The 21,374-nt window shown below is 43.2% G+C and overlaps 1 protein-coding gene across 1 annotated transcript; it reads left to right on the top strand.

The window, feature by feature from the left end:
- The first annotated feature begins 262 nt into the window (after positions 1–262).
- On the top strand, positions 263–20,790 carry LOC129384052 (uncharacterized). The gene is made up of 3 exons (XM_055069135.1): positions 263–707; positions 8,327–8,449; positions 19,896–20,790. The coding sequence occupies exons 1-3, from the start codon at positions 641–643 to the stop codon at positions 20,024–20,026; spliced, it is 321 nt and encodes a 106-aa protein (XP_054925110.1). The 5' UTR covers positions 263–640; the 3' UTR covers positions 20,027–20,790.
- The last annotated feature ends 584 nt before the right edge of the window (positions 20,791–21,374 follow it).

Here is a 21,374-nt window from a genome sequence, read left to right as displayed (position 1 = left end):
TTTCTAAGCCATTTTCTTGAATAAAACAAAAAAAGTTTATTGCTATAGGGTGAATACGGCAGGTGAGCTGCCATGCATAATCTGGGCCTTCCTGCTATATGCAATAATTTCATTTGTCTGCAGATATTTTGTTATCATATCCAGTTTGATCCAGCATCAGTCATAGACATGGAGGAAGAAAAATACTTCCTCCATGGTTAACTCTATCCATGATCATAAAGGTAGTCAAAACATGCTCTCAGTGGAAAGTACTTGCATTGGTGTTCTGTGGTGGTACGTGGTACACCACTCTATGTTACCACCACAGAACACGAACTGGTACCACTGTGGTGCAGTCTTCCCATATGCCTGTTCCAGGAGCTGGCAACACGTTCGCGGTTGCCATGGCGGTTGCCTTGTCGACGGCGACGCGCCGGCGCACCTTTGAAACTCGTTCATGGAAGTGATGTTCTTTATTCTTTGGAAGTCATTTGAGATACTCAGGTGGTGACATGTGTTTGACGTTCCGTGACTTGCATGCGCCGCCGGACGAACTCGCGAAGTGGCTGTAGAGGCGTGGGTGACAACTTCAGTGGCTGTCTTTGCGGAATTGTTGCAGAAAGTGTGGCATGTCAAATGCAATCGGCGGCGCACGGACGACATGTGCACCGACGGTGAAGTAGCTGAGTCGGGTGGACATTGTGTGAATAAATCTCCATTCTGTGAAGGTAATGTATTTACGCTTCATTTTAAAGCGAAGTTCATTTTGCCTTCTTTGCCTGGTTTGGCGTGGCTGCCTGTATGCTGGGTGCTCTTTGGTAATGAAAGTACCGTATGAAGGTACCAGTAAACTGGCTGGCAAAGTTCTGTTTTCAAGCTGGCGGCTGGACGTAATTATATTTATTCAGTCGTGTTTTTTACTAGTTGTAACAACGTGTCATTATTTATCACTATTGGCGGCGCCTCCATGACACCAAAGCGGCAACGGGGACATCAAAGCTAGAACGTAGGTTGGGGCTCGCCGAGGCCTGCGCGTGCCAGGGGTGTACGCAACGGTAGAAAACGGTTGCATCACCTTGCTTTGCGTAGGCAGTCTCCTGGGGCTAATGCTGCTCGCAATAAATACTTTTCTGAATCTGAGACGCGTTGCATAACACTAGGGGCACTTTCTATCGCTGCAACGTTAGAAAACCGTTGCACAGCCTTGCTTTGCATAGGCGTTGCCGCTTTGGTGTCCTGGAGGCGCCGCCAATAATGCGAAATAATGACACGTTGTTACAAAGGTACTCAGGTTTTTCCTGAGTGCCTTTGCAAGATTCCCTGAGTGATGCAGAACTGTTTTATGTCAAGACGAGCTGAAACCATATTGCCCGATGCTGTCACTCTCTAGTAGGCATATGAAAAAAATTGGAAAAGAACGACTTAATCCTATTTGAATACTAAGGAGTAGTGTTCATGTTATGCAAAAGGAGAATAGAAGGGAGGGGTTAGTAAAATGCACAGCAAATAAAATGTCTTCTAAAAAAATTGCAAATCGAGTCGGACATCCTCAAATACGAATAAAAAATAGATGCATACAGAAGCAGATATTTTCGAATATGAGCTATTTCTATCAACTGATAGCAAGCTCAGTGGCGTGAGGCCCAAACTTTGTCACAACTGAGATTCTCTCTCAACAGCTCGTAGGTCAACCTCATCTGTCCTGTCATACTCTCAGCCCGCGCATGACGTCTGAGTGTTGTGTTTCACTGCTATAAAGAGTTTATTTTGGTTTGAATGAGGGACACCTGCATCTCAATATCAGCCAACACTTCTTTTTCTTTTTTAACTCAAGCTCCTTCAAAACGGCGGCAGCACGCTTCCTTTCCTGTTCATTCCTCAATGTCTAGGTTCTTTCTGTTCTTGTTCTCCTTCTGCCACTCGTTCGCCCCACGAAACATTTGAAGCATCTTCTTGGTCCGTTGCACAGTCCATGTCTGATTTTTCGAACTCCCTAGGGGCCGCGAAAACGTCCGAAAAATCGGCCAGCTGGAAAAAATAAATGCATGTTATTTACTGCCCTTGAGGGCTCAAACTGCCTCAGGCACATTCGAAAACACTCGGAAGGCCTATTGGTACACGTATTAGGCATATCAGTGCTTGTACAGTAACAGGAGATACCGGATGCACGCGTGTATAATTAAGGAATGCATACTGTGTCCCATGGCAATAGCCGCTTCCCACTCTTGTTATGCTTCATTGCAATGCTTTTGCGTGTGCCTCACCAAGTAACATTTCTGTAAAGAGACGAAGCTGACTTTCGGGAACCGGCATTATGTAACACACCGTGATTTCCAAGCTTCTAAGCCAATTGCGAGGACCACAAAGGTACAGTCGATGCCATTGCTGACAGCAGTGAATTCTTCCAATGAAAAACACGACACCCAACGGCAAGAAGCTTAATAGCGAACATTGAAGCAGCTGTAAGGTCTAGCGTTGCCACAGTGGTGGCTACGACTGCCAGCGGATCTGCGTGCGAGAGCGCTGGTTCGAGTTGGCGAGGTAATCAAAATGGCTGCGGTGGTGGCTTTAATTAATGCTGTTTCGGACCTGTGGTCACGAATCCTGTGGTCATAATCGAGCATCATAATCGGACCTGTGGTCATAATCGAGCATCCGGAAAGTCGGTCGTTGACTGTACACTGGAAACTCCTCCAGCCGATGACAGGGCGTCAAAGACGATTCATTACGATTCCTGTCTGTTACTCGAGCCAGCATTACCGCAACTTTCGACCCTTTCAACAAAATTATCGCTAATTTTCCCTGATAGAGGCACATTTCCCTGAGTTTTTCCAGACTACTCAAAATCCCTGAGAATTCCCAGTTTTCCCGGTTGGTAGACACCCTGATACATCGCCTTTGTCCTTGTGAAATAGCTTTGCATAGTCTCGCATGGTGCAGCCATCTGATTTGTAGTGCACAGCTTGCGACTAATACCGTGCATAAACATCAAACTTGCATGGCAATAAAGTTGTGGCCATTGTGGAGTATAAGCATACACATTACATGAGTTTATACATGTTGAATGGGATAAAAGTGTACAAAACAGTTCACATTGCTGTTATTTGTAAAGCATTGCATTAACCGCTTTATAAAGCTTCAAATCACATAGATTCCAAATTCTGTATTGGATCTGCACTATTTTTTCTTTTTCATGATTGCAAAAATCTGAAACCTGCTTTGCAGTGGAAACCTACATGGTAGGCATCCACCATGAAGGTTTTTGATTGTCTTTAATATAGTAGTCTCTATGACAATTTAGTCATGTAGCACTTTTACCTTTTGTGCTACAACCTGTGATGTTTTTATTCCAAGATTCCCCTTTATGTCACAAGTACTTCAGCAGCTTTTTAAAGGCAGTGTCTTGCATATTAAGTTACCCCCACTTTTCCATATCGAGTCATGTAGAGCCTTGTCATGGGCTAATCCCAAAGATAGCACAGTCTAAAAATGTAGGCCTGTTCTTAAAGGCGCAACTGCACCCACATGATTGTCGAGTCAAGGTGACAAGCAACAGGTTTTGCCATCGCGGAGGGCCCACTGTTGCTGTCGCTTGTCACATTGCTGGTTTTTGGCCAGCCAGAAAATTTCGCTTGTTGCCTGGAAATCCACTTGGTGACTTCCCCCATGGACAGCGAGCACCCAGTCTGCCTACTTCAATCTGAATTTGCTCTTGAAACTTGCGTTCTGCCGTGACAGCAAAAATTAAATAATAAGATCGGCCATCGCTTCATCTCATCTCACACTGAGGACAGGGTATTGGCACTGTCTTGTCAGTATTATCGAGATAGATGGTTTGTTTTGATGCTGTTAGGCTTGAGATTCCACCAAGAGTGGCAAGTGCTTAAGTTAATATTGCTCACGAGATGGCAGCCATGGCATGTCACGCTGTTTGCATGGAACGGATTTCCATTGGCAATGACAGCAAATTAAAAGTGGATCTTTTACAGCATGGTTATACCACCGGCCTCGCGGTACATTTGAAATCTCTTTTCGAGCACACTATACTAGTTATTTGAACAACAATGTAAATTTGTTGCTGCTTCTTTCTCGATGTTGCATGTAACGTGGTTGCTCCGCACTGTGATGCGACAGGGTCTGCCTGTTGCATCGCTTCTATATTACATGCATGTGGTTGCTGCTTGAGGCAGTGCACTCTAATGCTGTGCTCATGTCTTTGTGCAGTCTAATTGTGCAGTCTACAAATGTGGGTCTTTCCTGTGGGTATGTGCAGTTTAAAAAATGTGGCTTGGTCTCATGAGTATGGGCACTCTAAAAACGTAAGCCAAACCCTAGGAAAGTACAGTAAAAAAAAAAATTGAGCACTTGAGCGCTCCTCCTACTCCCTTCACGCAAGGGGTGACATGATATGATGCTGTGCGCATTGACGCCACCAAGTAATCGCCCCCTACTCACTCAGGAAGACTGTCTTTGATCACCATCAACTAGAGGTTGAAACACTTCCTTTTTCCACGTCTACCAAACTTTTTTTGGTAACCATTTATTTTGCGTTTTTAGATATTTAGTCATACAGCAGGCATTCTTTCTTGAAAGCTTGTTTGAAACTAGATCCTAAAGTTGTTGAGAGGGTAGTCATGCTGCTGTGTTTAAAACTGATCCTTTGTCCATGATAGTTACGCGACTTTCTTGCATAGTTGGCATAGGCATGGCACCTAAATATGCCTAAATAAATATTCCTGCTGTAAAATATGTGTGACTGTGTCTAAATAATCAATATTTAATTTGTATTTGATTTGTATATAGGGAGTTCGATATTCATCTACCTTTTTAGTAAAATGTTTGGAGGCTTTATTATGCTCATTTGATTTTGCTTTTTCACAACAGAACTTGGCAGAATCTTTGGAATTTGCTTCAGTGGGTAGCGATGCTAGCGTTTTAGTAATAAATGGTTTAGTACATTGTTTGGTAGTGCTCTACTGGATACAAGCTTGCCACATACATTTATTGAGCCGCAGTCATTTCGAAACAGTGGATGCAGCAATGCTTCCATCTTTTGTGAGCATCTGTGGAGCAGCTCATTCACCTGGCGATATTTTTTTTTATATGCTTGCTTTGTGGAGCATTACACCAGGTGCATTTCCTGGCAGAATTTAATAGCCTGTGGCATAACAGGAAAAATAAAATTATTGATCTGGATTACTCAAACAGGCAGGCATAACTGTCACAAAATATCCAAATGCATCATAACTAGCAGAATTTTACTTCGGCATGCATAATGCAATTTATGAATTGAAGCCAGTGACTTCCCAAGTACATGCACTTGGAAATTAAATTCAAAACTATTATAAGCTTTCAGATGAGCACTGTCAGTTCTGGGATATAAATGCACTGTTGTTCCATTTATATTTTTCACAAAATGCCTTTTGTGCATTGAAACCCAAAAATTACTGGAACACCAATGTATTTATTGGCACAATTCAAAAACACATATATCAAAGCTGGTGCCAACCTCAAAGTTTGTTTGAAGCAGATATGCTTTCCAAACCCACTGGCTACAATTTGTAAATTGCAGTGTACACCATAAAGTAATTAGGTTGAAAGATAAATGGGAAAGGAGGGCAAACATTTATTAATTTCAATTGCTCATGTAAATAATGTCTGCGTCTTACAACAGCCAAACTCAAGAAACAGAATTCTGCTACATGCCATAGGCAATGTTAAAATAAAGCAGAGGGATTGAAGTGCTGCGCCAATAGCACCAAAACACTAACTTCGAATGAAGTTGCTAAATTTTGCACAATGTTCGTGTTCAGAGACAATCACACAGCCATGTGTTGGCTAGCATTTAGCCCTAGAAGCCAAGCTGACGCAATCCGTTTCAGCGTCGGCATCATTGGAATGTAGGTGTGTTTGGTGGCACATTGTAACTTGGCCACAGGAAAACAAAGGTTCTTTGTGCTATACAATGCATTACGAACGTTCTATATGAGTCTTAAGCGTTTGCGTAATATTTGGACCAGTGGAAGATTATTTGAACTGTTGTGCCTTTTATAGGACAATCGGGAAAGAAAGCTGCACTATTAGCTGAATGAAAAGTTGTGCGGTCTGTTATTATACATATTAGGGCTCGCTTACACATCCTATTGGTAAATCTACGTCGATTAATGGCAGACACCCTGCGTGTAACGTTAAAATATATTTCTCACATGCACCGTGTCTGGTTACCGGTAGGTATGGTAGTGCAGCATACTGAAAAACGAGCTGCTTGCTTTCATGTAATTTCTTGACCAGAAATGGAAACCATATTCATCAGTCAGATTTGCACTCCGGGTGCTCTGTATTCTCCACAACGACATAAAATCAGGCTTTTGTAGCTGAAAAAGGCAAACCGAGGATGAATAATTTCAGTTTCAGTCTACTGTAGCTGCCAAATGTTGGTCATATAACCAAAATGTATGCAACAACAGTCTGTATGACTGAATAAATAAATAAATGGCCAGAGAGTCAGAAATTGAGTCAGAAGATTTGAAGAAACCATTGTTTGGCATTCAATATATTGGTCGCCATTTTATATTGACTTTATGGCACAGCCATAATAAGCGAGCTTGCGCAAAATATTGGTCGAAGACGCTGATTGGAAAGCCAGTGAATACATTTTTTCCCTTTATTCTTTTCATAAGTGTCCAAGTTTTCTTTTTCTTTTATTTCTTCTTGCGAAGGTATGTGGAATACTGGCAAACATGTAATGACCAACAAAGTAACTTCACATTTATTCTGTGGTACTCTGCTATGCCAACTGAATGTCGCGAAAGATTAAAAATTTAAATGAGGGACTTAGGCAAACGGCGTTCATTATATGTTGATGGGTGTTGTTCGTGGTTTTCACAGTCAGTATTTATTGTTAATTGTGCATGAATACGTCTAATTAGCTAACTGTATAAACTAATGTAATTGACAAGATGTCAAAGAAAAAGTTGTGGAGGATATTGAAACAAAAGTGATAACTGCATTTATAGCAACGTAGGATTTGCACTATCCAACATCCTTATCCACTGAGTTTGGTACGTAATGTTAGCTAATTAAAATTAAATGTTAGTTTGCTTGTGCACATTGAAAAAAGAAGGAACTCTTGTCTAGCATTAACAAAATCCTATCAACATGCAATTATTGCAGTTGCGTAAGTGCCTTGGTTGTTTTTTAATGCAGAAGCATTATATGGCCCATTACGCGAACATCAGCAGTGGCGGCGTGACCGAGCAATGGTACCAGAAATGGCCGACGGTGCAAAGAGTAAAAACATGTCAAAGACATTCTTATTGACATCAAATTTTTAAGGGAGGTTCCTGTAAACAAAATAAATTGATGCCTTTGAAAAGAAAATTTGGTATGCTTCGGTCTAGGTGGGAATCGAACCCGGGCATTCGTGGTGTAAGACAAGCATGCTTCCCCTACGCTAGGGTGACTCCACGGTTCTGGCTGACTTAAGGTATGGACCAGTGTGTGCATCATTGCACATGTCATGTTGCAGCCATCCGGCTGACTAAAGGCGTGCTTTGCTTAGTTCATGCATCATTGGGCACTTGACAGCGCAGCCAATGGGAAGAAGCTGGCACCATGTTGTGAGTGTATAAAATGAGTGCACTGCCTCCCTCTTGTCACTTGCCTTTCGGAGTTCATCGGTAATGTGCCTACTGCAATGGACTCTTGCCGCTATGTCATGAGTGCATAAAATGAGCCGGTCTGTGGCCAATGTATATGCAAGTACACATGCCGAATCAGCAGAAAGAACTTTAATGCATGTCGAAAACATTTCACCAAAGGGACTGTAATGCATCCACATTCCAACACGTAAGCAGTCTGAAGTGTCTCTGCCAAATTTTTTTTTTTTTTTCTTGGCCACATTTAGTTGGCAGATCTGATATGAAACTTAATGGGGGTTTCTGATGAACTCACATAGGTTTTCTTTGTTGGGTGTATCACATTTTACAGCGAAACTGTTAGCCTCTCGTTGGTCGGCATTTCTTGTGTCCTTGTCCGTCAGCGAAAATGTGGGCCGATCTTGGAAGTAGTGCAATACCGGGATGACCCACAGTGGAGGTGGAGCATGCATCAAGCAGGGACTGCACAAGCTAGGCACGTTGGATTCCTCTCTTTCAGTTTCTCTTATAACATCAATGAACCTTTATGCGTGAACAGTACACCAAGGGCACAGAGGTCGTGTGTGGCCAAAATTTCGGCACGCACTTGCACCATTCACTGTACATTCTGTTTTCTACTGCATGTCATAATATGCATAAAGCTGCACTGCCTTCCTTGCTGTTAAAGCCCTGTCTGCTTTTTTTTGCAGTGTCAAGGGAAACCAGTGCCACATTGCTGTTCATCATTGTGAGAAAGAGGTGTTTGTGCAAGCGGTGCAGCTATGCTGTGAAGAGCTGTTTCAACATGCCGGGACGTCTACAGATGCACGCAGGTGAGAAGCCGTACCGTTGTCAGCACTGTCCATGAGCCTTTGCGCATGCGAGCAATGTTTGCCACCACACACTTGGTCATCAGTACTGATAGACATTCAGTCCCAGTTACAAATTTAAAAGGCAAGATGAACTGCTGCAATTCATGTACTCACAAAATTAGATGGTGAGCCAGCACGGTGCATTATAATAAGAAGGTAACCTGTGCTTTTTACAAAAGGGACATGTAATAGGTGTACTCTGTTGTGGACTAGTATTACTGGTACTAGGATTAGTATTTACTAGTATTACTTGTTCAGGTTCTGTAAGTTAATTCTATTTTAAGGGACACTAAACAGAAAGCTATGTTGAGCTGCACTAGCAAACTAGTTTTCTAGAACGAGATAAAAAGCCACTCTTTCTTTAAGAAGATGCTTCGTAAGTAAGGAAAGATGGACAAAAATAGAGAGACAGGTGGCGATGTCATCTTGAAACCTTGAATTTACCGAACCAGCAGACCGTGGCGTTGCAGATTTTGATTTTGTCTTCTCGTGTATTTTTTGCAAGAAATATGGACTGCATTGTGTTTGAAAGGAGTCGAACAATGAAATTCGCTAGTTTTGAGGATGCCTTGTTTTGCCACAGTGCCCAAAATATAAGAAACTACTTTGTAACCAGTGATATCACACTGATGTGTTTGTGCTGAGCTTTTATCACAAAAGTTTTAAAATTGCAGTTTGGCCTTTCTTTATGCTGTAAACAAATTCTTACTGCATAATTAATGAAAATAAGAAGAGGTCTAACAGACCACTTTCTAACTCCAAATTGGTCTAGTGTTTATCTTTAATGCCACTTTAAGGTAACACCACAAAACAAGCATTCTGGGTTGGTCACAAAGTGTTAGGTGCCATAGTATGTCCAAGTGAGACTGCCCCTCCTTTTGCCGCAGCAGCTGCATGTGCTCTCTTCACAACTTTTTTGATACTCAAAACATGCTTAAAGAGTAAGCACTAGTTAGTGCATATATAGCTATGCTGTGCATTTTTGGAATTGAGCAGCATGTTACATAGCAAAACGTCATTAATACAGCATAGAATTCTTATAAATGTTGCAAATTCCTGCTCTATAAGTGGTACTGCAGTATAACCAATCAGCCCCATGTCCGGCAATCGAAACATATGACTGGGATGTGCTCTTACTTTCTATGGCGAGGTGTTTCCTCTGCTTTGCAAGGGCCACAAAGCCACCGGGAAGCACTTTCTTGGCTCCGTACCAAACCGTAACCTTGGCCACTGCCGAGACGGCATGGTTACGTTGTGGGAAGCGTGCCCTTAATATATGTTCGTACCCGTAGGCGAATACTTGGAAATCTGGCACGAGATCACAGGCTCAACTGACAGCAGTATGTGTGAAGCGCGGTCCGCGGACAATCAGCCAGCAACTACTGCGAACATGTATAGCAAAACCTTGATGCGCGTGTACTGGTAGAAAGTGCGAAAGCTCGCTTGTGGACAACGTTTCGAACTGAATTTGCGAAATGCAGTTTAAACTGACAGCATTGGGGAGTCAGTGTTGCATACAATATCTGCACTTTTTAAAAACACACATTGCGAACCGGCAACATAATAGACACTCGTGACCTCAACCAATTTTTGTGCAGAGCTGGAGTGGGGAAAAAAAAAGGAATTGATATTACAAGCGGCTGAAGCAAAAGGTTTCTCCGTCACCTAGGCTGTCCAGGCAACCTGTTGCCTAGGCGCCTGCTGAGCCAGCATGTTGCTGCCGCATTCTAAATTTTTTAATGTTTGTTAATTCGCTTGCTTCGCGCCTCCTCTTCCCCCTATGCATTGCCCTCGGCCGGTGCACCTCTTCGAGAAATGCACTCATTGCGTTCCTTGTCTGTGGGATCTTCCAGCGATCTTGTTATCGCTGGTATTTTGTATTATGCGGCTCTGCTCTAAGTGGTATGCATATACATTGAGTTCAGTGGGAAGATAAACAGAAGTTGGAAAAGACCACTGTATATCTACTCCTGCACTATAAGCGGTTACATTATAAGTGGTCTGAGCTTAAAACATACTAACAGTTAAAACATTTTTGCGATGAATCCCTGACCCAATCTTTTTAGAGCCTAATGCATTGGCTGACCGTTAAAAGGAACACTAGGGAGAAAAATGATTTCTTCGGTATTAGTAAATCACCCTTCCACAATGCCAAAAACACCACTCTTACTGCGAGAAAATGTTTTGTAGGCCAGAAAAGGGGTAAAAAAAAGAAAGGTAGTGACACCACTATGAAGTTCTCACACCAGCCCGCCGTGATGTCATAAATTTTGACATCTGCTAGGGCCTAGGTAATTAAGATTGACTAGACTGTCTTCTAAAGGAGCCAAAGACTGAATACGGCAGGATTTGGGGATTTTCACTGAGTGAACACCGCCAAGATATGAAAAATTACTTTGAAATCCGTGGCATCACACTAACTTACTACCATTCAGGTTTTGGCATGAAATTCAGAAAATGAAACTGCGTCCTTCATTTTCTCTTCTCATAACCCATCATCGTGAAATTAACAACAACAGAGTTTTCAAAGGCTACTTTATCAGTCTAAACTGATTTTTTGTTTCACTTTAGTGTCCCTTTAAGCTGTAGTGCCTTCTTGTGTGACTACCGGTTAGTGGGTCCCACAGTCACTTTTTGTCGCATAAAGGTTGACTGTGCCACCTCAACTTGCGGTGTGACCAACACTATGCTGTACCGTTGGTACAGAGCTCGGTCAACCAATGATTGCCAGTTTGGCGTGACTGCGCCAATGTGTATACAGATAAGCATTTGGAATGAACAAAGGTGTGGTTGCGGTCTCGGCAAACAATATAGCCACCGAAGGGTGCACCAGCAAACAATATAACCACTGATGGATGCGCCAGTATGACTTATTGCCACCAACCTTATTGCGATAAGCATCTTCAACTATATGCTTAGCAGCGCGTGTGGCGCAGTCTGTAGCGCCGTTGTAAGCCTACTGCATGCTTTAAATAGGCTATTGGCGGCGAGGAGTTATGGAGTCGCCATCTATTGGAAGCGCCTCGCTGGCGTAGTATGAGGGATCACGCAGCGCGCTCTTCATAGGTTTTGCTGTCAGCGCTCACTGAAAACGCCACGCGCGAGCTCTCCTGGACATTTCTGTAAGCTAGTACTTTCGAAACGAGGGAAGTTTTTTACTGTCTAAATAATAATCTTGGGCAAACTGAAAGCACAGAATCATTTACAGACGCTATCTCTTTACCGAATACGTACAGTGAACGCCACTGCGCGCGGTCGCCTCGATGGAGTCTCCCGAACCGGCTTCTTGCGTGAAAGGTAGCCACACGCTGTGAGTAAACTATGTGAAATATATTCTTAGAGTGGGCTGTCTGTATAACCAAATGGGGCATAACAGAGTGAAGCCTCAATGCAGCGATCGCACGGGTTCGCAGCGACCGACTGCACGTCTGCATGCATGTCCGCGCACAATGTTTTGCTTTCGCTGTGAGCGCATTTTCGCACCGTGCCATGAGCTTTAGGCCGCAGAATATGAGCATTTGACAGTATACGAGCAACCATTGTTGCGTGGGTGCTATCAGAGCTGTTCAAAATAATTTCATTGTAGAGACTTTGATGCCTACGGGGACTGTGATGTGCCGTCGCGGCGATTCAATCCTTTTTTTTTTTTTTCTAAATTCTTGGACGTTTCCATATTATTTCTCGAGTTGCGTCGCACTGTATGTTCATCGGTGTTCTCAGCGTGCGATTCCCGCTGCTTCTTTTTTGTAATCCAGTGCATTAATTCATAACACGTACAAACATGACCATATGCCATGCCTTTTTTTAATGTGCGTCTTACCGCTCCCTTTCCATTCCAGTGAACTTGCCATTATCTATAGCATCGAAAAGTTTATAGACCAGACCGTCATGACATTAGTCGAGCAGCGTACTCGGGCGAGCGTCTCAGTGCGCGTTTTCCGAACATCGCAGACCTGGTGCCGTAGCAGAAATCTTCCTCGCGTCTGTGCTTGCTGCATACCCGAGTTGTAGCCGATGATTGTTTGCCGGTTTTACGTTTCGCGAGCCAAGCTTCACGCAGCTTCTTGTCCTGCAGCTACGTGTGAATAAGGCTGACACTGGGCTCCGTTGCGTACGTTCGGCACTGCGGCACTGAGCAGTAGCCTACCATGTTGCGCGCCTTCAAAGGCAGCCACTACCTATTCTAGTGCTTTCAAGCGTTGTAAAGGAGACGCTCGAAGCGGGAAAATCTCGTCACTAAATGAGGACCGCAGCGTACTAGGGAATTATTCCTGTGACACTCAACTTGCTCTTTTCTTGCACGACTTACGTTTAAACCTAGATCGTCACATCCCGACTGACACAATATTTTTAGATTTCGAAAAAGCATTCGATAAGGTCCCTCATGGTCGTCTCTTAATAAAGTTATCGCGTCTTAACATTCATCCTTGTGTTCTAAGCTGGATTCGAGGGTTTTTAACTAACCATGAGCAATTCGTATACGCTAACTCACAGTCTTCATCCTTAGCACCCGTGCTTTCAGGCGTACCTCAAGGTACCGTACTTGGTCCCCTCCTTTTCTTAATATACATCAATGACCTACCTCGTAATATTTCTTCTCATATCCGACTCTTCGCTGATGATTGTGTGGTTTACCGAGCAGTTACTAACCCCAGCGACCATTTGGCGTTACAAAATGACCTATCGCGCATACAAAACTGGTGTACCACATGACTCATGTCATTAAATGTAGCTAAAACCGTGTTAATGTCTATTCATCGTCGTCGTAATTACGATATCCCTAATTATAGCATCAATAACACGCAGATTGCAACAACGGATTCATTCAAATATCTTGGTGTGTATATCTCGCGTGACTTAACTTGGACCTGTCATGTTAACCACATAATAAACTCTGCTAATCGTACTCTAGGTTATCTACGCCGTAACCTTTTCCTCGCTCCTCCCTCTATTAAACAACTTGCTTTTCTAACCTTTGTGCGGCCCAAGCTTGAGTATGCCGAAGCTATTTTTGACCGCCACCACAATAACCTTATTAAAGCCCTCGAGTCGGTTCAGAACCGTGCGACACGATTTATCCCGTCAACTTATTCACACAATTCAAGTATCTCGGCACTAAAAGCCCAAATAAACCTACCCTCTCTAGCCTCACGCCGTAGAATAGCCCGTCTTAAACTTTTTCATAAATTCTTTCATTCCTTGCCTTTTGACAACCCGTACTTAAAAAGAGCACATCGCATTGCCCGCACCAGTCACTCTAATACAGTATATCCCCCACAAGCCCATACCGTTACTTTTCAGCAATCATTTTTTCTGCGCACAACACGAGACTGGAATGGCCAGCCCGCCGAAGTTGCCACTATCATCGACCCACTTGCATTCAAGCGACTCATCGAAAATATCCCTTTGTAATTTGTAGTATCTATCTTTGTCACTAACTCCCCACTCCCTCATGTAATGTCTCAACAGAGACCTTTGAGGAAATGAATAAATGAATAAATAAATGAATTTAAACTCTCGTTTTCAGCTCGCTTCAGCGCTCTCGAAGCAGCCGACCCGGCTGCTATGTCCATGTTATCCCTAATAGCATGTCACGTCAACGGTGGCGCCAGCTTTTCCAGTGGTGGAGCTCGAGGCCAGTAATCCAAAAGGGCCACCATTCTCTGCCACCTCTGAGCGCGACCGCATCAAGTGCATGTTGCTTGCAGAAATGAAAGGAGCCTGCTGTTGATGCATTGCTCGACAAGACATGCTGCAACCATGCACAGCCAGGAGCGGTATGAGCACAAATAAATGTTGCTGCACAGACGCTCACACGAAAAGCAGGTACTGATGCCATTGGTCTGCTGGCAAACACGCATGTGTATGGTATGGTACAGAGGCGCTATTCTCGGGTGATCACTTCCAGAGATACAGTCAGGTGATAACTTCCAGAGAAATGTCCATGTGTGAAACAGGTCTATGTGTGATATGTCTGGGACATTCGTGGTAGGATATCAGAAAGTGGATGTTCGGCGGATGTTCTATTTGTTTCCAAAATGGTGCACGGACATTGGAACATGATTCGGATGTCCTACAGGCAAAATATTTTCATGGCTCTGACGACACTGGGGTTTGGCAGAGTAAGTGTGCCTTCATGTATGGGAAGTGTATGGTGTGCAAACACTGCAGAATCTTATTTACAGCATCATTGAGCACTGTGCAGCTGTCTGGAAAAAGAACAGCTAGTGCTCATGCATAAAGCCACTTCACATAATTTGTGACATAACAGACTGAGTGCACAGCTTCTTTAGAAGTGTGTGGCACTGTTAGGTAATACGATTACAGCCTACGGTCTTCAGTGCATCATTTACAGCTAACCGCAGTGTTTGAGCAGCACGCCTGACTCCTTGTAGCAAACTATACTCATTCACACTTTTCATCATGCTTCTTTGAGCACCTTCCATGTGCCAGGAGTGGCAGTGTTGCTGGTCCTCTTCACTGAGAAGTGGGGCAGCTTCAACTACATTAGCGCCATTAGCAGTTGTAGCACTATGTATGCACCTTACTTGGACAAAGATTGTTGTTAGCGTGTTCATCACTTTTGCTGCCACGATTGCAGCTGTGCGCTGCTCAAACAATTCTTTCATGGCTAAAGGCTGAAAGATCAGTTTACCATTGACGAACCATTTATTTTAAAGACCATGTGGTCCAATCTGGAGGCGCAATGAAGCTTGAAGTAAAGCGTGGCTTGTTAACATATCTCTTCATCTATCTTGTAATCTGTATCTATCTTGTATTCTGGTTTCTTCTTACGTCATTGCTTTTGTAGGGCACGCTGCTCTTCCTCGGTTTGCACAATACGCGTCCTATCCATAGCATGGCCAGAATGCAACTGCTGATAACATCACTAGGCAATGTTGACGTCGCAAAGAGGTGCACACATTGAACTTAGCTATATCGATTTCTTGGTCTATGCAAACTTCTTCTATGCATTAAGAAAAAGGAAGCTGAGCCATATACAGCTTCATTGTAGAACTGCTGGAGTGGAGGGAGTGCCCGTCAAGGGAAGCTGCCGTGTTGCCATCTTGGGGGGGAGCAGAAGCATGCCAGTTGCCACAGCTTATGTGTTTTGGGTCGTCGTATCTTGCCGTGCGTGGTGCTGTGTGGATCCTAAAATGTGCTAGTGCGGTCGGGTGTATTTAGATAAGTTTGCGTACAAGCGGTTCACATGTTACCTTCTTATTTAAATAAGGTTGCAGATTAGCATTACCTTGCTCTAGAATAAAGAAAAAGTTCACACTTTAGGCTAAAAGGAAATGACTGCCACCAAAATTCCTAGGCCCTCCATGCAATGAGGATGCTAAAGCGCCGGTAACCTGATAACGAAGATAATAATGAATACACATGTTTGTTGCATGTACTGCTATTTCTCATGCTATATTTTCAGTTTTTAATTGCTGTTTGTTCTGACAGGCTTCATGATTGGCCAATTTCTACACTGCAAAAAAGGAGACGAATAAACGCTAATTATTGTGTGAATTTTTTTCTACTTTGCGGCACCTGCATATTCGTGCCGATAAAATGGAAAAGTGCCTTATTACTTGGATATCTGCGATCAGGAGACCATCAGTATGGCTCGCCTTATAGCCCACAGTGTTGCATTAGAACTTGAAAATCCGTTAAGCAATTAAAAACCACTGGAAAAGTGGGCAAACATTGCTGTGAAGCTCTTGGCAGGCAACTTCTTTTCACCCGCAAGATGGCCACTGCCAGCTTCACCCAAGCCTATAGGCCGTTATACGTGACTTCCATTTCAGCAGTTTTTCTTTAACCTCCTTGGGCATAACCAGTGCCTCCTCTATTTTTTTTTTTTGTGCTGGTTACGTTGCGCCCATTTCCATTGGTGTCCTATTTGACTGCATGGTGGCACCACCTTATTACCCTCTCCCCGCGATGGCGCCTGCGGCGCGCTACACCCATTGCTAACCCATGCATTGTTTTTTTTATTGTATCTTTTTTATAGTCTTTCATGTTTACGAGTCATCCATATTACCATATGAGAGCATAGTGCAAAAAGAAGCATTCAAATATCTGTCTTCCATTATCTCGGAGCATCTGAAGTGCTCTGCTGATGGCGGGAGCCCGAGTTAAGAATAAATTGAATTCACAGGAGTAGGTGAGAAAGCAAAACAATGATTTAATGACATAGGGACAAGAGACACTTGTGGAACAAACATGTATGAACCACTAAAACTAAACAAACATGGGCGCGGATCAGTTCATTGTAGAAAGTGGCGTACAAGCAACAGGTGCATTGTTTAGCCATCAGAGCTTTCAATACTTATGAGACAGAGGCTTGTTTTCATAAAGCCTGGCTACTGCTTTCTTGTCAGTGAAATCAACTGCATAGCTTGTGAAAATCGCCTTCATGAATTTCTTACAAGTTCTTTTAGTTTGTGCCTGTTGCTTTGGCCACAACAGTCACAAAGCAGTGTTGGCAAGACAACGATAATGTCAACACTGTACATTAAACACGTCTCCAAGGGCTTGCGCAGGGATGTGCGACCTGAAAGCATCGTGTCCACAAACCTCTTCAGGGCATGTAGAACACGCATCTACTCAGTAGTGGGGTAGCACATACCTCTGTCCTGGTGCAAAATCAAACCGTCCGTTGCACTAGAATTGCTTCCTTGCGATCACGCAGCGCTCACACTCAATCTTCTCGCTCACAAAGCGGGATATGTATCCTGCAACAAGGGAAATCGCTGCAATGTCTGGCATTGGAAGAAAAGCTTTTGGTGAACTGCACTGTTCACGCAGTGTCTGCTGCACTAGTTTCACTAGCACATTTTTTATTCATGTGCTGCCTGTCTTACTGCTCCTGATAATGTTGCGTGAGGAAAAGAATAAGCTTGAAGTATGTATGTTACTGGTGTGCGAATCAGTGACGATTCCTGTCTTCAGCATCTTCTCAAGTCCAGTAACAGTGCTGAAGCTTCTGACATCCAGCATGTCATTGCACCCAGCACTGCACCGAAGGGTCTTAAAGAGCTATTCTATGGGGTCACTTGAAAATTTATGTGTCAGTACAAACTTTAATCCTCTCTCCAATAAAAACCTAATGCATGGAACGCTAGACACAGTGTTGAATACCAGGGTGTGGTATATTTCTTGCACCAGAAAGTTCTGCTGCACGCTTGCCAATTTCAAAACAAGCTCCAGCCTGTGAAGTCTCGAGTCCTCTGGATCAGAGAACTCCTTGGAGCCTGGGTAATTTTGGTGACTATGTTGCTGGCAATTGCTGACATCCATAAGAATGAACCATTTGCATATGTTCTTTATGAACTCCACAGTTGGTCCGACGCTGGCAAACTTTGCGTCACATGTGTGCCCTGCACGGTCCTTCATGAAGGACAAAGCTGCTGTCACGGCAGGTGACAATGGCTGAATGACAGGCTTCACTCACATTTTTTCTATATTTGATGGAAAGAGGTGTTTTCTCATTCTATACTGACCTGTACAGTACCCAGAAGACTCGGGAGTACTCCATTCGAAACAATAATGAACAGGATACAGAAACTCCTCCTATAACTAGCGATGAGGTCAGAAGGGCCTTGCAAGACATGAAACGAGGAAGAGCGGCAGGAGAAGATGGAATAACAGTCGACCTAATCAAAGATGGGGAAGATATAAAGCTTGGAAAACTGGTGGCTATTTATACGAAGTGTCTATCGACTGCAAGAGTCCCAGAAAACTGGAGGAATGTAAACATTATACTAATCCACTAAAAGGGAGACGTTAAAAAATTGAAAAATTATGGACCAATTAGCTTACTCTCAGTATTATATAAAATATATACCAAAATAATCTCCAATAAAATAAGGTTGACACTGGATTTTAGTCAACCAAGGGAACAGGCTGACTTCAGGAAGAGATACTCTACAATGGACCACATCCATGTCATTAATCATGTGATCTAGAAATCCGCAGAGTACAATAAGCGTCTCTATATGGCTTTCATATATTACGAAAAAGCATTTGATTCAGTAGAGATACCAGCAGTCATAGAGGCATAACGTAGTCAAGGAGTACAGAACGCTTACGTAAATATGTTGGAAAATATCTACAGAGTTTCTACAGCTACCTTAATTCTGCACAAGAAAAGCAGGAGGATACCTATAAAGAAAGCGGTCAGACAGGGAGACACAATCTCTCCAATGTTATTCACTGCATGCTTGAAAGAAGTATTCAAGCTGTTAAACTGGGAAGGCTTAGGAGTAAGGATCGGCAGCAAATATCTCGGCAACCTTTGATTTGCCGACGTCATTGTTTTATTCAGCAACAATGCAGATGAGTTACAACAATTGGTTGAGGAACTTAACAGAGAGAGTGTAGGAGTGGGGTTGAATAGTTACATGCAGAAGACGAAGATAATGATGAACAACCGGGCAACGGAACAAGAGTTCAGGATTGAAAGTCAGCCTCTAGAGTCTGTGAAGGAGTATGTTTACCTAGGTCAACTAATCACAGCGAACCCTGACCATGAGAAGGAAATTCACAGAATAAAAATGGGTTGGATCGCATACGGCAGACATTATGAGCTCCTGACTGGAAGCTTACCGTTATCATTGAAAAGGAAGGTATACAATCAGTGCATTTTACCAGTGCTGACATATGGGGAAGAGACTTGGAAACTGACAAAGAAGCTTGAGAACAAGTTAAGGACCGCGTAAAGAGCGATGGAACGAAGAATGCTAGGCATAAATTTAAGAGACAGAAAGAGAGTGGTTTGGATCAGAGAGCAAACGGGTATGGACAATATTCTAATTCATATTAAGAGAAAGAAATGGTGCTGGGCAGTTCATGTAATGTGCAGATTAGATAACCGTTGCACCATTAGGGTGACGAAATGGGTACCAAGTGAAGGGAAGCGCAGTAGAGGATGGCAGAAGACTAGGTGGTGTGACGAAATTAGGAAATTTGCGTGTGCTAGCTGGAATCGATTGGCACAGGTCAGGGGTAATTGGAGATCGCAGGGAGAGGTCTTCGTTCTACAGTGGACATAAAATAGGCTGATGATGATGGTGGTGGTGGTGGTGTTTTCTCATGAGAAAACAGACTGGCTTAGGATCCAGCCCTGTTGCATATTGTAGAGGTCCTTTATGCAAGTTGACGAAATTTCACCATCCTTTCTAAATTCTTTTGACAGAAACTGTGATCAGATGTTTTCTATGATGGGGCTCTGATCAAATGCCTGGAACAAACTTCACCTTGGATTGGTAGGATCAGATACTCAGGTTTGCAGTTGGCCACACTAATACTTCCATTGCTGCAGCGTTTATTTTATGGTTGTCAGTCACCACTTGAGCGATTTTAAATCCCAGTTCTTCAGTCTTTCTGATGACATGCTTCTTTGTTTCCGCAGGTAGCTCACCAGTGCCGGCCCTCATGAAGAAGTATCCTTCCAGTATCCTAAACCTCGCATGTAAGCCACAGAGCAAAAAGCACAAGAGTGAGTTCGCCAGTTCCCTGCTTTCAGGCGCCTACGGAACGTAGTTGAGAGCCCCCATGCCAACATCTCCGAGGAAAACATCTCTTTGCTTGTTGTACTCAAGCCTCTGCTTGATCCACATTTCATCTGTGACAAGGCTGCACATTCTGGCACGTTCTATCCCGAGGCATTCCATTTCAATACTCAGCCTTTTTTTGACAAGTTCACTGAAACCTACTTTACCTGCAGTACTTTCTAGGTATTTTTGAAGTGTTGTTCTGCATGGAAGTACAAAGAGCTCAGTCCTCAGGTATTCATATGATTTCGTGGAAAGGTTGTAAAAAATTATGCACTACTGTGTAGTGGTTTCGGACCACATCGTTTACAATTATTGTTGTGGGACAAGATAAGCTCCAAAGGGTGTAAACCTCTTTAAGAGTGTTAGAAGACACGATCGGTTGCGTGCTTTGTATGCATGTGCTTGTCAAAATGGCCAGACCTGGTGAGGGGCGCTTGAAGAGCTGTTGGGTGACAACCATGAAATACATAAAAGAAAAGCTGGACTTGTTTGATGTACCAGGTGTTTGCATTCTCTTCTCTGGAACGGTACCAAGTTTGCATTTAGTGACCTCGGACGACGTTAAAGTGGCTTGTATTACCTTGTGATCAGACAGCTTGCATTAGTCGTTGGCAGGCTGTAAAATGCAACATTTGTTTACAACATAACAAGTGCAGGGAAATTACTATATTTGGAAGCACTTCTTACTTTATTGCTTGCCTCTAACCAAGAATAATTTACATGCTTGTAGTAGGGAAATTTCTTTTTAGTTCGAGATCGCCAGCATACTTCTTGCTGCTCCTGAAACTGCAGGAATCTAAGTGATAAAAGATGTTACGGAAGATCAGGGCCTGTGTTCAGAAAACTTCTTGCTCGGAGCATTCATTCTTTACTGGTGCTTGGGTATTTGCTAATAAGGAGGATGATCAGCGTGTTAACTACACAACCACTCTCTGCATGGAACTCACAGATAGCACTTAAGAGAAGTTTTAAGAATATAAGCAAATGTCCAGGTAGCATGCATTTATTGTTTGTCAATATTGATCATCTTACAAGCGCATATTCATGAGGAATATGTGGATGTGTTTTTCAGAAGCATCTATGTTGTAATGACATCTTTCTTCATTTTTCATAAAAGACGAGGAAAAAGCTCGCATCAGCTGTGGGAAAAAGTTTTCTGTGGTTTGTCTAGCAAAGTTTCTGTTGGTGTTAGGTTTTGGCATATGTAAAACTGCCTAGTGGTCTTTTCACGCAGATACAGCCAGTGCTTTTACAGCTCCCAAACCCTGTCCGAGCAATTTGGCTACTTCAAAGAGTCCAAAGGCATGCCCACCAAACCTCCACAGCTGCATACA

The sequence above is a fragment of the Dermacentor andersoni genome, chromosome 9 (genome assembly GCF_023375885.2).
Source record: "Dermacentor andersoni chromosome 9, qqDerAnde1_hic_scaffold, whole genome shotgun sequence".
Classification (NCBI taxonomy): Eukaryota; Metazoa; Arthropoda; class Arachnida; order Ixodida; family Ixodidae; genus Dermacentor; species Dermacentor andersoni.
This window is presented reverse-complemented; position numbering and strand designations above follow the sequence as displayed.

Bases quoted from the DNA above. Each gene is read 5' to 3' on its own strand.
- LOC129384052 (XM_055069135.1), top strand. From the start codon at position 641: ATGTGCACCGACGGTGAAGTAGCTGAGTCGGGTGGACATTGTGTGAAT. The intron at 708-8,326 runs GTAATGTATTTA...TTTTTTTTGCAG, and splicing joins TAAATCTCCATTCTGTGAAG to TGTCAAGGGAAACCAGTGCC. The intron at 8,450-19,895 runs GTGAGAAGCCGT...TTGTTTCCGCAG, and splicing joins ACGTCTACAGATGCACGCAG to GTAGCTCACCAGTGCCGGCC.